This window comes from Dromiciops gliroides, chromosome 1 (assembly GCF_019393635.1).
Source record: "Dromiciops gliroides isolate mDroGli1 chromosome 1, mDroGli1.pri, whole genome shotgun sequence".
In the NCBI taxonomy this organism is placed as follows: domain Eukaryota; kingdom Metazoa; phylum Chordata; class Mammalia; order Microbiotheria; family Microbiotheriidae; genus Dromiciops; species Dromiciops gliroides.
Genome location: NC_057861.1, coordinates 521,369,809 through 521,384,874, shown reverse-complemented (window position 1 = coordinate 521,384,874; position 15,066 = coordinate 521,369,809). Strand labels below are relative to the sequence as shown.

Genomic DNA, 15,066 nt, shown 5'->3' with positions numbered 1-15,066 from the left:
GATGGTCTTTTTTTTTTTTGCGGGGCAATGGGAGTTAAGTGACTTGCCTAGGGTCACACAGCTAGTAAGTGTCAAGTGTCTGAGACTGGATTTGAACTTAGGTACTCCTGAATCCAGGGCCAGTGCTTTATCCACTGCACCACCTAGCTGCCCCTTCAGCTGATGGTCTTAAAGAGCTGTGTGTCCTGTTACTTTGAGTACCACTGAGATCTTAGCATCGAGTTCATTTGGTATTGAGATAGTGAACTCATTTCACTTTACAACTTTATGATTTTCAAACTCAGAATTTAGACCTTTGTTCTCATTCTTGACTACTTCTTTGCTCCCTTTGATCTCTCAGGTGGTCTGCCTGTATCAGACTCTGGGCAATCCTCTTAGCAAGCTGACCACCCTGAACAGCTTGCACTCACATTTTATTCTGTCAGATGATGGTACCGTGGGGAAATATGGAAATGAAATGAAGCTGAGGAGGAACCTAGAAAAATATCTCTCCTTGCAAAAAATACATTCCCGTAAGTACTACTTGGTTGTCAGTCAACACATATTTATTGACTACCTAGTATGAGCCAAGAAGACACTGTGCTAGGCACAGTGGAACTTATTGGATCATAGATGTAGAGTTGGGAAAAAACAAAAACAAAACTTAGAGGCATCAAGTCCCTCATTTTTCTTGTGAGGCAGCTGAGGCTAAGAGAAATCAAACAATTTGCTCATGTTTATATAGCTAGTTTACATCTGAGGTAGAATCCAGGCTAAGCATTCTCTATCTATTGTATCACCACCTGTCTGTAGTAAATAAGAAGAAAAGGGAAGAAAACTAACATGGATCCAATCACAACGAACAGAATGGGATAGACTGTATTAGTTAGAATAATTAAATCCCCTGAAGTGGTCACATTATTCAAATTTCCTTGAATATTTCCATTGGATTGGGACCAACTGTCATAATTTACATAATTATAACTTGGGACCTAGCTAAATATTAAATTATGCATAAAACCATAATAGTTTAGAGAAATAAAAAGTTTAGAGTAGGGATGGTGATAGAACATGGAAATTCTTCATAGCCAAGTAATGAAGGAATTTGAAAGCCATTGAAGATTTTTGAGTAGGGGAATAGAATTATCAAAATAGTTTTTTTAGGAAGAGAAGTATGTAAGGATATTGAAGGAGAGCTTGGAGTCTAGGAAAGCAGTTAGGAGGCTGTTGTAGTAATCCAACAATGAAATAATATGTCTTAAGGCGGTGACAGTGGGAGTGAAGCTTTTAAATTTAGAGTTGGAGCTTGGTCCTTTTTCTTCCACCATAGCCCATGAAACACATAGCCAAGTAGTCCAGTGGATAGAACACTGAACCCAGAGTCAAGAAGACTGAGTTCAAATAGGACTTCAGATATTATATGTTTGTCCCTGGGCAAAGTCACTTAACCTCTGACTGCCTCGGTTTCCTCATTTGTAAAATGGGAATAATAATAATAATAGTACTGACCTCCAAGGGTTGAGAGGATTCAAAAAAAGGACGATATTTCTAAAGTTCTTTGCAATCCTTAATGCCCTATGTAAATACTAATTGTTGTTAATAATTATGTTTTTATGGATATAAAAGAGGTCTTACCAGAGAAATACTAGCACTACCAATAATAAGAGTTATTAAAAGGTACTCCTGGAAAGAAGACCATATGTTTCTTTGGACTATGGGCAGATTCTTGAAATCTGTTTAATTTTAGTTTTTGATTCCTATTAAAAACAGAATTTAAGGCAGTGTGGTATAGTGGATATAGAAAAGGAAGACCCAGGTTCAGGTCTCACTTCTGACACATAGTGGTTGTATCACCCTAGGTAAGTCACTGTACAGCTCAGGGACCTAGGCAATTCTCTAATGGTCCAGGTTGTGAAACAGTTGCTGTTTGGGATTGGTAAGAGAGTGTTTCTATACCAGTAGTTGACTTCACCTATGAAATCACAGTTCTCGACCAAAAGCAAAACAAAATATGGCCTTAGAAAAGTAATGATTAAAGCTCATCGATACCATATGATGAATGAAGGAGCTGAGGGGGTAGGCTTTGATTGCAGAAGGGAGAAGAAAGTTCCCCAAATGGCTGGGGTGGTGGGGATGAAAGGGAAGAGAGGAACTCAACAAAACTGTGGTTCTTAAGATAAATTTAATCTCTTTTGACACTTTGACTGAGGCTTTCCTTTTAGAATATATCAGGTTCCCCATAGCTGTTGGCGTATGTTTCCCCAAATCACCTTGTATTCAGCTTGGTGGCACAGTGGACAGAGTGCCAGGTCTAGAGTCAGAAAGACTCATCTTCTTGAGTTCAAATCTGGCCTCAGATACTTAATAGCTGGGTGACCCTGTTTGCCTCATTTTCTGCATCTGTCAAATGAGCTGGAAAAGGAAATGGCAAACCACTGAAGTATCTTTGCCAAGAAAAGTCCAAATGGTCACAAAGGGTCACAAATAGTTGAACACAACTGAACAAAAACAAGAACAAAATATGTGTACCTGTTGGGACCCACTCTATGCCCCCTACCCAATCTCTTTCAGGGCAGGGTCTTTTATTTTCCACTTGAAACTTCCTAGGCCTGGTACAATACCTGACACATAGTAAGTCCTTAATAAATTACTTACTTGTTGATTGATTGTTTGATTAAACTCTCCAGTGGGCTTCCAATAATTCTTCTGGGCTCATTGGTATAATTCTCTAACTTCCTATGAAGTTCCCTTGGATTTGTACATCCTATATAGCCACAGATAGAGGTGTTTCCTTCAAGGACTTTAAAACTTCCAAGATTTAATTTTGTAAATCAATTAATTTTAGTTTTTGATTCCTATTAAAAACAGAATTTAAGGCAGTGTAGTATAATGGATGTAGAAAAGGAAGACTTGGGTTCAAGTCACTGTTCCTTTCTTTGATGATGGAGTTGATTCTATTGGACTTTAAAAATTAATAGTTCCAGGGAGCAGCTAGGTGGTGCAGTGGATAAAGAACCGGCCCTGGATTCGGGAGAACCTGAGTTCAAATCCGGCCTCAGACACTTGACACTAGCTGTGTGACCCTGGGCAAGTCACTTAAGCCTCACTGCCCCACAAAAATAAACAAACAAATAAATAATAGTTTCAAAGACATATTTAAAAAAACCCAACACAACATGGCATAAGCATCACTCAACACAGAGCTTATCTTTTTACCTAATGGATGAGGCACACTGTGCAAACATGCTATCAATGTTGTCTTTTTCTGCTCTAATGTGGACAGAATGGGAATGCTACACAAACCATTCAGTCATCCATTAATGATAGGATGAAACTTCTTATTCCTTTGTCTTGTTTCCTCCATTGCTTTTCACTCAGGTGAATAGGAATTCTTGATCACGCCTAGGATTTGAGGAAAGAAACTGAGTAGACCATTTTGTGCTCAGACCTAATACAATGAATAACATTGCTTTAAAAAAAAAAAAAGAAACTGCTGTACAAGTCACTGGGTTCAACTGTTGGGAACGTGGCCAGTGGAGCTTAGTTAGTTTATTTTCCAAAAGGATGTGCTGACAGTTTCGAGTTTGAAGGAATGGATTATAGTTGTTAAGAAAAAAAACAAAACAAAACAAAAACCAGTCTCTTCACAATCTGAGTCTCCCCAAAGAGGAATGGTTTGCCTCTTGTTTCTGTACCAATGTAGCAGAAAACTTTTATTCTGATAGTCTCATACTGTATGCCTGGTCACTCCAGTGATGTAGGAGTTCACTTTACTGGGACCCTTCAGAAATCAATCCCTCAGAAAAAAAGTGCCTGTTAATGGAGACAAACTCTTGTCCCCAGTACTGACAGGACATTTTTCAAAAAACAAAAATAAATGTATTTCTCTTTAGAGGGATTTAGGGTTTTTTGGCCACATAAAAATGAAAATAGCAGTGTTCTCAGGCTTTAATAACATAACACATTTATGAGATGATTTGCTCCTTTTTTGGGGAATATGATGTGAAAAATTTTAGTTATAGTAACACTAGTTCTATAGCTTTATTAATATGATAATAGTTATAGTAAAAGTATCTGGTTACTATTTTGAAAGAAAAAGACCCTAATCAAGACCCTAAAAATACAGAGGAATCCAAAGACTCTGACACATTTTGTCTTAACTTGAAAGTCTCCTTGATTGATCTTGAAATACTTTGTACACACCATGATGAATAGAGAACAGATTGACTGACTGGCAGTCCCATCTTTTAAAAAAACAAGTTCTGTTTTCTGGTTGAGAACTGTACCTTGGGTAATAGTTTGTTTTTGTGTGTTCTGAAACAGGAATGGGCCAAGGTGTACCAGTGGTGGGTCTGGTGGTGGAAGGAGACCCTAATGTGATTCTCATGGTGTGGGAGTTTGTCAGAGACAGCTCCCCAGTTCCTGTGGTGGTCTGCGAGGGCACGGGCAGAGCTGCTGATCTCTTGGCCTTCACTTACAAACACACAGTTGATGAAGGGTGAGTTTGATGTCTGCTCATCTTCCAAGGTTATTAAACACACTGAATTGCGCAGGATAGATATTTATATAGACCTTAGGATAAAATAGAGCATGGGATGATAGATTTCAAGCTGGAAGAGACCTTATAGCTCATCTAAGCTAAGACTTTCATTTTTCTGATGAGGGGAAAAATAAAAGTCCAGAAAAGTGACTTACTCAAGGTAACATGGGTATTAAGTGGCAGGAATTATAAGCTGTTTTTATCCATAGTGGCTAAATGAAGAATGTGTCCTTTCCCATCTTCCATTTCTTTCTTCAAATAAATAGGTAGCTTTGATTTGCCCACCTTTAAATTTAGTGAGGTATTCTGCCAATGCTAGAAATGCAGAAAGTGTTCTATTGTTTTAAAACTAGGCTTCAGGTAAACAAATCCAGAGCTCCAGATCCAAAATGAAAATTATCAACCCCTTCTTTTTTTTGTCCTCTGCTTAATGTTTTTTTTTTTGGGTGGGGCAATGAGGGTTAAGTGACTTGCCCAGGGTCACACAGCTAGTAAGTGTCAAGTGTCTGAGGCTGGACTTGAACTCAGGTACTCCTGAATCCAGGGCGGGTGCTTTATCCAGTGCTCCACCTAGCTGCCCCTGTCCTCCCCTTAATCTTGCTTATACCCTTACCTTGTCCAGTGACCTCCTACAGAATTTTTAAATTCCACTTATTCTCCTGGTCTGGGTACCCTGGGTACCCACTTTGAATTTGTATCACACTTCCCTCAACCTGTGGATTAATTTTGTCCCTGGCATACTTAGAATCTCAGAATAGGTACTAACAGTGCCATTCTTAATTATATTTATTCTGTTTCTGATGATTCCTTTCTTGGTACTGTGTCAAATGATGTCCATTTGTCTTTCTCCCAGGGAACTCCGCCCTTTGGTGAAGGAAGAGATCATTCACATGATTCAAAACACTTTCAATTTTAGTCTTAAACAGTCCAATCACCTTTTAAAAATTCTGATGGAGTGTATGGAGCATAGGGAGTCTGTGAGTATGATTAATGGATCTGTTTTCTTTTCTTTTTTTTTTTTAAGCCTGAAACATTTGGCTTAAAACATAAATATGCATTTTCCCCTCTCAGTTTTCAGATTTAAAAATTATAGTTATTTATTCTATACAGTTTGACTTTCAGTTCCTTCTCTGTCCTCATACTGCTGGTTTCAGATCCAGCTGAATCATAAATCATTTAGGTGAGTGTGAATTCTACCATTCCATTCAATTTGACATTGATTAAGCATTCATTGTGTGCATGTCACTCTGCTAGGTGCTGGGAATGCAAAAAACACAAGAGGAAATAGTTCTTACCCTCGAAGTGCTTATTTTTTATTGTTGGGACAGAACTTGTACTCATATAAGGAACATAATCAAGGAGGCTGATGAGTGACTTAGCTTGGCTACATTAACTATACATTTCCTTGATCATGGTTTTCAGGTAGACCAATAATTTTCAAATTATCTCTCCTGGACCTATTTTCCAGGTCAGCAGTTTTTCCCAGAAGATATTTCACATTGCCCTCTATTTTTTTATTCATTTGGATTTGCTTTATTGTGTCTTGGTTTCTTATAAAGTCACTGGCTTCCATTTGTTCAATCCTCATTCTTAGGCAATTATTTTCATCAGAGAGCTTTTGTACCTCCTTTTCCATTTGGCCAATTTGACTTTTCAAGCTGTTGACTTTTTTCTCATGTCATTCCTGCATCACCCTCATTTCTCTTTCCATTTTTTCCTCTACCTCTCTAACTTTATCTTCAAAGTCCTTTTTGAGCACCTCTATGGTCTGAGACCAATTCGTATTTTTTTCTTTTTCTTTTTTTTTTTTTGGTGAGGCAATTGGGGTTAAGTGACTTGCCCAGGGTCACACAGCTGGTAAGTGTCAAGTGTCTGAGGCAGGATTTGAACTCAGGTTCTCCTGACTCCAGGGCCGGTGCTCTATCCACTGCGCCACCTAGCTGCCCCAAATTCATATTTTTCTTGGAAGCTTTAGATATAGGGGCCCTGATGTTGACATCTTCCTCTGAGGGTGCCCCTTGGTCTTCCTTGTTACTGAAGAAACTTTCTATGGTCCTAACCTTTCTCTGTCTGCTCATCTTGCCTTTCTTTTACTTGACCTTTAGCTCCTTAAAGTGGGGCACTGTTTCCAGGCTGCAGTATCCCAAGCTTAAGAAGTCCCAGGTGGTATGATTTAAGGAGGATCAGGTTCTTTAGTCACCTGGCCTGTTTCCTGGTTCTAGATGACCCCAGACCAACTTGCCAATCAACCAGCTTTGTGTGTTCTGGTTGTTAGCTCTGATGAGCCTGTGCCCCTGCCCTACCTGGGCCACTTCTACTTGAGCCTACTACCTGGTTTTCAGTAGGGGTGTAGAATCCAAGTTCTGCCTTAGCACCAGCATAGATCCCTGTAGTCTGTCCCCTGCCCAGGGCTCAGCCCACTCACCAGACTGTGAGCTTAGTTCCATTCAGAGGCTCTGGGTGTCTCCTTCTCTGGTGAGGCCTTCCTGAGACTAGATCTGTGTCAGGGTGACTGTGGGGTTGGGCCCGACTCCTGTATTAGCACAGCAGCTCCCTCCTTCTGACCTTCCAAGTTGTTCTTGGTTAGAAGATGATTTCAGCACATTCTTCTGTGAGTTTTGCTGCTCTGGGCATTTTCCTATGGTATTATTTGCATGTTTTTTGGAGCGATTGTGTCATGAGTTTGGGAGCTCACTGCCTTTCCTCCACCATTTTGGCTCCCCATCAGCTATACATTTTATTCATTTGAAAATTTATTTAAATTTTTACTTGTTATCTTTTGTTTTCATTTTACCTTCATTTACAGATATCTTTTTCCCAAGAGCACATCTTTTGTAACAAAAAAATAAAAAGAGAGGGGCAGCTAAGTGGCACAGTAGATAAAGCACCAGCCCTGGATTCAGGAAGACTTGAGTTCAAATTTGGCCTCAGATGTTTGACACTTACTAGTCCTGTGACCCTGGGCAAGTCACTTAACCCTCATTGCCCTGCAAAAAGAGAGAGAGAGAGAGAGAGAGAGAGAGAGAGAGAGAGAGAGCGAGCTCGAGTGAGTCTAAGAGTATATGCAAAGTTCCACATCCTTAGTCCCCTACGTATGCAAAGAAAAGACGGAAGTAGGGATGCCTTTTAATACCAGGATCTGTTATTAGAACCAAGAGGAGAGCAGCTTCAAGAGAGTATCCTAAAGTATCTTTATCCTAAAGACAGTACTATATAGTGTTGCTCATCTTTCATGTAGTGGTTGGGTAGATTTCAAATAGGAGCAATAATACAACTTAAAAGTCAGTCAGTCAGTAACCACTTATTAACTACCTAGTAAGTGCTAGGCACTGTGCTAAATGTTGGAGATACAAAGAAAAGCAAAAGACCAGGCCTGGTCCTCTAATACTTGGCCTAATGGGGGCCTTGAATAGGTAGAACTCAAAATCCCTTAATAATTCACATCTCATTTTATCCAGCATTTTTAATTCATCTCTCATGAAGAATTTACTTGAGATCTACTAAAAAAAGCAGAAAAATGTATTAGAAAATTTTCTAGGACTGAAATGATCTCTATTACAAAGCTTTCCCCCATGCCTATTTAATCTGCATATTTTCCAGCTGGAAAATCTGAAATATTAGATGTATTTAATACATTGATTTGGTAATGAGATCCTGAATATTTGAGAGTCGACTATATTCATGCATATCTGAAGTTCACCACATGCATGGAATTAGTATAATTACAATTAGAGAACTCTTAATTCGAGGGCAACATTAATTTTACAGATGAGGAAACAGGCTCAAAGGAGTTGTTACTATTTTTAAATGACATTTTATTTTTTCAGTGAAAATTCACCTTTTCCTTCCTCCCACACCCCCACTGTGAAAGCAAGAAAAAGGAAACCCCTATTACAAACAAGTATAGTCAAGTAAAACAGGTTCTTCCATTGGCCATGTCCAAAAAAGAATATGTCTCAGTTTGCATGCTGAGTCCGTCAGTTGTGTACAATAGGATAGCATGTTTCATTATCAGTCTCTGAGCCTGAGGTTGGCCATTATGTTAGAGTTCTAAAGTCTGTTTCAAAATTGATTGTCCTTTCAGTATTCTGCTCACTTCACTCTGCATCCATTTCATGCAAGTCTTTCCAACTTTGTCATTTCTCATAACACAGTAGTATTTCATTACATTCCTATACCATAACTTCAGTCATTCCTTATTTGATGGGCATTCCCTCAGTTTCCAGTTCTTGGCCATTGGGGGCAAGACTGCTATAAATATTTTGGTATATATGGATTTTTTCCCCCTCTTTCTTTGATCTCTTTCCAGTATATAGACCTGGTAGTGGTATTGTGTCAAAAGATATGCACAGTTTAATAGCTTTTGGGGCATAATTCCAAACTGCTTTCCAGAATGGCTGGACCGATTCACAGCTCCACTAGCAGTATATTAATGTACCCATTTTTTCCATATACCCTCTAGCATTTGTCATTTTCCTTTTTGGTCATTTCCCAGTTTTTTTCCATGCCTGTGTATTCAGTCTTTTTCTTTCTTTCTTCCTTCCTTCCTTCCTTCCTTCCTTCCTTCCTTCCTTCCTTCCTTCCTTCCTTCCTTCCTTCCTTCCTTCCTTCCTTCCTTCCTTCCTTCCTTCCTTCCTTCCTTCCTTCCTTCCTTCCTTTCTTTCTTTCTTTCTTTCTTTCTTTCTTTCTTCTTTCTTTCTTTCTTTCTTTCTTTCTTTCTTCCTTCCTTCCTTCCTTCCTTCCTTCCTTCCTTCCTTCCTTCCTTCCTTCCTTCCTTCCTTCCTTCCTTCCTTCCTTCCTTCCTTCCTTCCTTCCTTCCTTCCTTCCTTCCTTTCTTTCTTCCTTCCTTCCTTCCTTCCTTCCTTCCTTCCTTCCTTTCTTTCTTTCTTTCTTTCTTTCTTTCTTTCTTTCTTTCTTTCTTTCTTTCTTTCTTTCTTTCTTTCTTCCTTTCTTCCTTTCTTCCTTTCTTCCTTTCTTCCTTTCTTCCTTTCTTCCTTTCTTCCTTTCTTCCTTTCTTCCTTCCTTCCTTCCTTCCTTCCTTCCTTCCTTCCTTCCTTCCTTCCTTCCTTCCTTCCTTCCTTCCTTCCTCCCTCCCTCCCTCCCTCCGTCCCTCTCTCTCTCTCTCTCTTTCTTTCTTTCTTTCTTCTCTTTTTTTGGCGGGGCAATGAGGGTTAAGTGACTTGCCCAGGGTCACACAGCTAGTAAATGTCAAGTGATTGAGGCCAGATTTGAACTCAGGTCCTCCTGAATCCAGGGCCAGTGCTTTATCCACTGTGCCACCTAGCTGCCCCTCAGTATATCTTTCATCTGGAAATATGAAATATTAGATGTATTCTTTCATAATAAGAAACCTTTTAAAAAGTTTTATTTATTTTTACAAGCATTTATTATCTCTACTTTCCACTTCCTTCCCTTAAACAATTAAGAAAAAGAAAGATAGAGAACCTTTTGAAGAAATACTGCATGGTCCAGTAAAATAAATTCCCATTTTGGTCATGTCCAAAAATGTATGCCTCACTGTGAGAAATCTTATGTTTTCTTGGCTCATCTTTACCATTCCCATTGATTTCAGTAATGATAATGGCCCACATTCCTGTAGCATAAGTTTCAAAGGGAACAACCCCTGTGAAGTGGTAGGTAGTGAAAAGTATTATTCCCATTTTGGAGATGATGAACTGAAAATCAGAGTGCTTAGGTTGCTAGCTTCAGATCATAATGTTGTTTGTTAGAGCTAGGGTTCAAAGTCAGTTCTCTCTCTTGACTTTAAAGCCCAGGGAAGCTTCTACTATACCATCCTGCCATTTCCAAGAGACATTAATGGTGGTTCCAGGAAACATTAGATATGTCTGATGCCACAAAGATTTTCTGCCTGTCCACTATTTAGTACCTATCTTAGGTATTTTAAGGGGAGTGGATATTAGAAATTACTTTTTTAGATAATGTCAGTAGAATGATAGAATATGTTGTCCAATTAACACCACCTTCATTTATCTCTGAATTTTGAGGTACTCTTTCTTTCTTTCTTTCTTTCTTTCTTTCTTTCTTTCTTTCTTTCTTTCTTTCTTTCTTTCTTTCTTTCTTTCTGTTCTTCCTTTCTTTTTGCAGAACAATGAGGGTTAAGTGACTTGCCCAGGGTCACACAGCTAGTAAGTGTTGAGGTACTCTCTTAAGAAGTTTCTAACTGGGGCAGCTAGGTGGCTAACTGAAATTCTCCATGATACATTCAGATCTTTAGTTCTGTCCTAAATGGCCATGATTTTTTATTTCCTGCATAAGATATTTTCAGGGATGGAAAAGTTTTAATCATAGTTTTGTCTTTGACATTACTGAGGAAATGAGTGATGTTTTACTGGTAGCCTGAAAGAGAAATTTGCCTTTTATATTTCTCCCAAATGTTTATTAGACTGTTTTTTTTTTTAAAAACTTGCTCCAGATCACCATATTTGATGCTGATTCAGAGGAGCAGCAGGACCTTGATTTAGCGATCCTGACAGCCCTGCTTAAAGGTAAGGAGTCTTGAGTAAGTTTTTTTGTTTTTTGTTTTTTTGTTTAGTGAGGCAATTGGGGTTAAGTGACTTGCCCAGGGTCACACAGCTAGTAAGTGTGTGTTAAGTGTCTGAGGCCGGATTTGACCTCAGGTACTCCTGACTCCAGGGCCGGTGCTCTATCCACTGCGCCACCTAGCTGCCCCTTGAGTAAGTTTTAAACTTATTTTCTAGAGATTTTCCAGGAATGGACAACTTTTTTTCACTTTCTTTGTCCACCTGCACAAAATGGTGAGTTTTTTTGAGTTGAACATTCTCTTTCTTTCTTCCCAGGCACAAAATTGTCAGCCCCAGAACAATTAAATCTAGCAATGGCCTGGAACAGAATGGATATTGCTAAGAAACAGATCCTTATTTATGGACAACATTGGAAGGTGCTGTGGAAGTATTGCATTTGTGTGTAGCTTTGGGCCTTTATACGAGATATTTGTTGCTGAATTATCTAGCTTCCCTCTCTTCTTCCTTGTCTTCTTCCCCGGCTGGGTTGTAGGAAGGGGCTCTAAGGAGTTCTGCCTATTCTAACTTAGGAGTTGGGTGGAAGTTGAAGGGGAGGGTTGGGGGGGGGGTGAGAGTGTGGGTGAGGGTGGGGGTTGGTAGGGCATAGTTTGTGAAGAGAGGACCACTGGACTGCATTTAGATGAATGATGTCTCCTCCTGAAGGCTGTGGTTTTAATGTGTCTCTCTATAAGGATCACTGCTTTTCCATAGATACATTCCTTCGTTTGAGACACAGAGCATCCCAGTAAGATCTGTTCTAACACTACTCCAAGACCAGTGCCATTGCTAGGCTTTGGGTATTCTCGGAAGTATGGTTTTAGGAAACATTTGGGCCTTTTGTGACCCATGTGTAAGAGTGTGAATTTAAAATCAGTGGAGTTGGGTTCATCTCTTGACTCAGACACTTACTACTTGTGGTGACCTTGGCTAGTCATTTAACTATTCTGTCCTCATCTTTAGAGCAACTCTCTTCAGTGATAAATTGCAGAAAAAAATACCATTTTGATTAGTAGAAGAAATGAATAATCGACAGCTCCATATATCTATGAAATTATAGGTCTGGTAAAAAACATAATATTGACCATAGATAAAATTATCTAAAGGGAAAGTGGATATTTTATTTTTTTTTTAACAAATAAAAGTATTTCATTATTTTCTAATTACATATAAGGATAGTTTTCAACATTTGTTTTCATAGGATTTTTAGTTCCAAATTTTGAAAGTGGATATTTTAAAAACATATTTCCTTCAGATAATATGGCACTCCTGTGTCACTCATTTATTTGGACCTCATTCTTGAGGGTTTATATTGATTTCATGGTTGAAAACTCTTCTACACTAAAAGTTTCATTCAGTTATGTTTAACACTTATTTTTTACTTTCTCAAATCTTTACATTCTTTTCCCTTTCATTGTCCATTTCCATGGGGATAGTGTCCCTGGGAGGTATGAGGAAGACAAAATAGATGGGATAGGTGGCCATCAAATGCAACAATATTTGTGAAGCGTTTAGCGTGCTTGGAACTCAGTAGGCACCATATAAATGCTTGTTCCCTTGTTCTTCTTCCTCTTACCCCATCAAAAAAGTATTTTGAAAACTGACATGAAACTTTAAGAGTTGATATACATATGGTCAGCCTATGAACAATCCTGCCTCTCCCTCTCCCTGATCATTAAGGCAAAGGAAAGTGAATGAATGTACTCTACTTCTACTCACACACTTCAGGCTTTAAGGCTACCCTTGATGATTTTGAGTGACTCTGCTTATTTCATGGAAATTATTCTAGAGAAAAAGAAGTTAGCAATTTAGATTTTCTTGGATAGTTTTTTATTAAAAAAAAAACCAACAAATTATTTATTTAGCATCTCTCCCCCAATTACATGTCAAAACAATTTTCAAAATTTGTTTTAAAAATTGTGAGTTCTACCTTCTTCCTTCCCCAGCCTCCATCAGGGACAAGGTAAGCAATTTCATCTAGGTTATACATGTGTAGTTGGACAGCTTTTTAAAGAGAGATAACCATCCATATATATCATCTCCCCCAAGCCCTTCTAAATTCTGAGAATGCAGGTTGTTATTAATTACTCCTTTGATGTTTATGATTGATTAGTCATAGACAGGGTAAATGTATGATATAGAAGAGCCTGTGTGTATTGTATATACACTTGAATAGTGCAGTGGAATTCTTTGTATTATTAATTGTTAAAGTGTATTTATACTCATAGGACTTTCATAAAGTAAAAAGAGTATTGGATTAAGAGTTAACGAGATTTCTTACCTCTGCTACCAATAAGGTCCTAAAATGCCCCCCCCCCCCATATAATAACACTCAGTAGCTAGCTCCCTGATTACCTTTAGGATCAATATAGATTCCTTTGTTTGGCTTTTAAAACTCTATACAGGGGGCAGCCAGGTGGCAGCTAGGTGGTGCAGTGGATAAAGTACTAGCCCTGGATTCAGGAGGACCTGAGTTCAAATCCAGCCAAAGACACTTGACACTTGCTAGCTGTGTGACTCTGGGCAAGTCACTTAACCCTCATTGTCTTGCCCCCCCCAACCAAAACCACCCCCCCCCAAAAAAAATAAAACTCTATACAACTAAGTCCCATCCTACCTTCTCAGTTTGATTACACAGACCAAGCACTCTATAGTCCCAGCATAATGTTACCATTGCCCATTCCTGTCACATGACACCTATCTCCCATTTTTTTGGCCATTGAACTGGTTATCTTCCACAGTTGGACTGCTCCCCCTCCACTCTTCATCCTTTCCTCCACATCTTAATTTAAGAACCATCTTCTGAATAACGACTTCCTCAGGTCCTCCTCTTGATTAGTGCCTTTTCCTTGCTTTACCTCAAATGTGTTTTGTATACATATATATGCATATATGTAAATGTATATACATGAATACATATGCTTATATGTCAGGAATTCTTAATCTTTTTTGTGTCACAGAATCTTTTGCCAGTCTGGTGAAGCCTATGGGCCCCTTTCTCAGAATAATGAATATTTTGTTGCCTATGTTCATAATTGAAGGAAAAGCTTTAATTTAGTTAGAAGTAAGTGAAAATAAGAAGTATTTTTTTTCCATCCAAATTCTCAGACTCCCCCTAAAGTCTGCCTAGGTTAAGAACACCTGACATAAATCTATATTATCTCCCTCCCTAATAATACTAATACTATCACTAATAATAGTAAGCATTTCTAAAGTGCTTTAAGGTTTGCAAAGCATTTACATATACTACCTCATTTGAATGTAAGCCTTTTCAGTGTTGAAATGGTTTTATTCAGCTTTGTATCCCTATGGCAGGTGCTTAATTAATGCTTGTTGATTGATATATAACCTGGAGGAAAGTTAAGTTGCTTAGCAAATATGCACCTCAGTTTCTTTTCTCTTCAAAATGAGGGAATTTGACTAGAGGTTCTCCAAGGTTCATTCTAACTCCAACATTCTTAGAATATAGAGTGTGATTTTTCTATTTTTAAATGACTATAGAAATCCATAGTAGTTGTATCTTTTGTAAATTTCTATTAGTTATACTTATTATTGATGGGCTGCCTAGTTCCCTAGTTATGCATATAGGATCTTTTGGCACTTCTTAAGTTTCCCAGACAAGTGATATTACATTACTGTTCATCCTCTTTTTCCTTCCAATAGGGGTACCATATTACCATTGGTCCTCCTTATCTTCCTTTCTCTTGAGGGAAAGACTAATGCCATATATATATTTATATATATGTATATATATATATATATATATAAATTTTTTTTTTTGAGTTACTAGGGTATGCTTTGTCAGTTGCAGTCCCCTGCGAGCTTCACACTTGTGTTCTTATGCCCGGTCTCTTGGTCAGGAACATAACCCTCTCTCACCCCCCCCCCACCCCCTCCCTTCCCTCATCTTGCCCACCAGTTATTGTTTTCATGGGAAAATATGATCTACTTTATGACTGTTGCTTAGGAATGTATTACGTAAAAAGTAAAAGTTTCCTGAATTTACCT

General features: G+C 38.5%; 1 protein-coding gene across 1 annotated transcript in view; it reads left to right on the top strand.

The window, feature by feature from the left end:
• The window catches only part of TRPM6 (transient receptor potential cation channel subfamily M member 6), a 253,994-nt gene that overhangs the window by 114,467 nt on the left and 124,461 nt on the right, over positions 1-15,066 (top strand). The window contains exons 7-11 of the mRNA XM_043976597.1: positions 341-512; positions 4,303-4,477; positions 5,373-5,496; positions 10,953-11,025; positions 11,338-11,438. Of these exons, the coding sequence (XP_043832532.1) occupies positions 341-512; positions 4,303-4,477; positions 5,373-5,496; positions 10,953-11,025; positions 11,338-11,438 (645 nt within the window). The remainder of the gene's footprint in view (positions 1-340; positions 513-4,302; positions 4,478-5,372; positions 5,497-10,952; positions 11,026-11,337; positions 11,439-15,066) is intronic.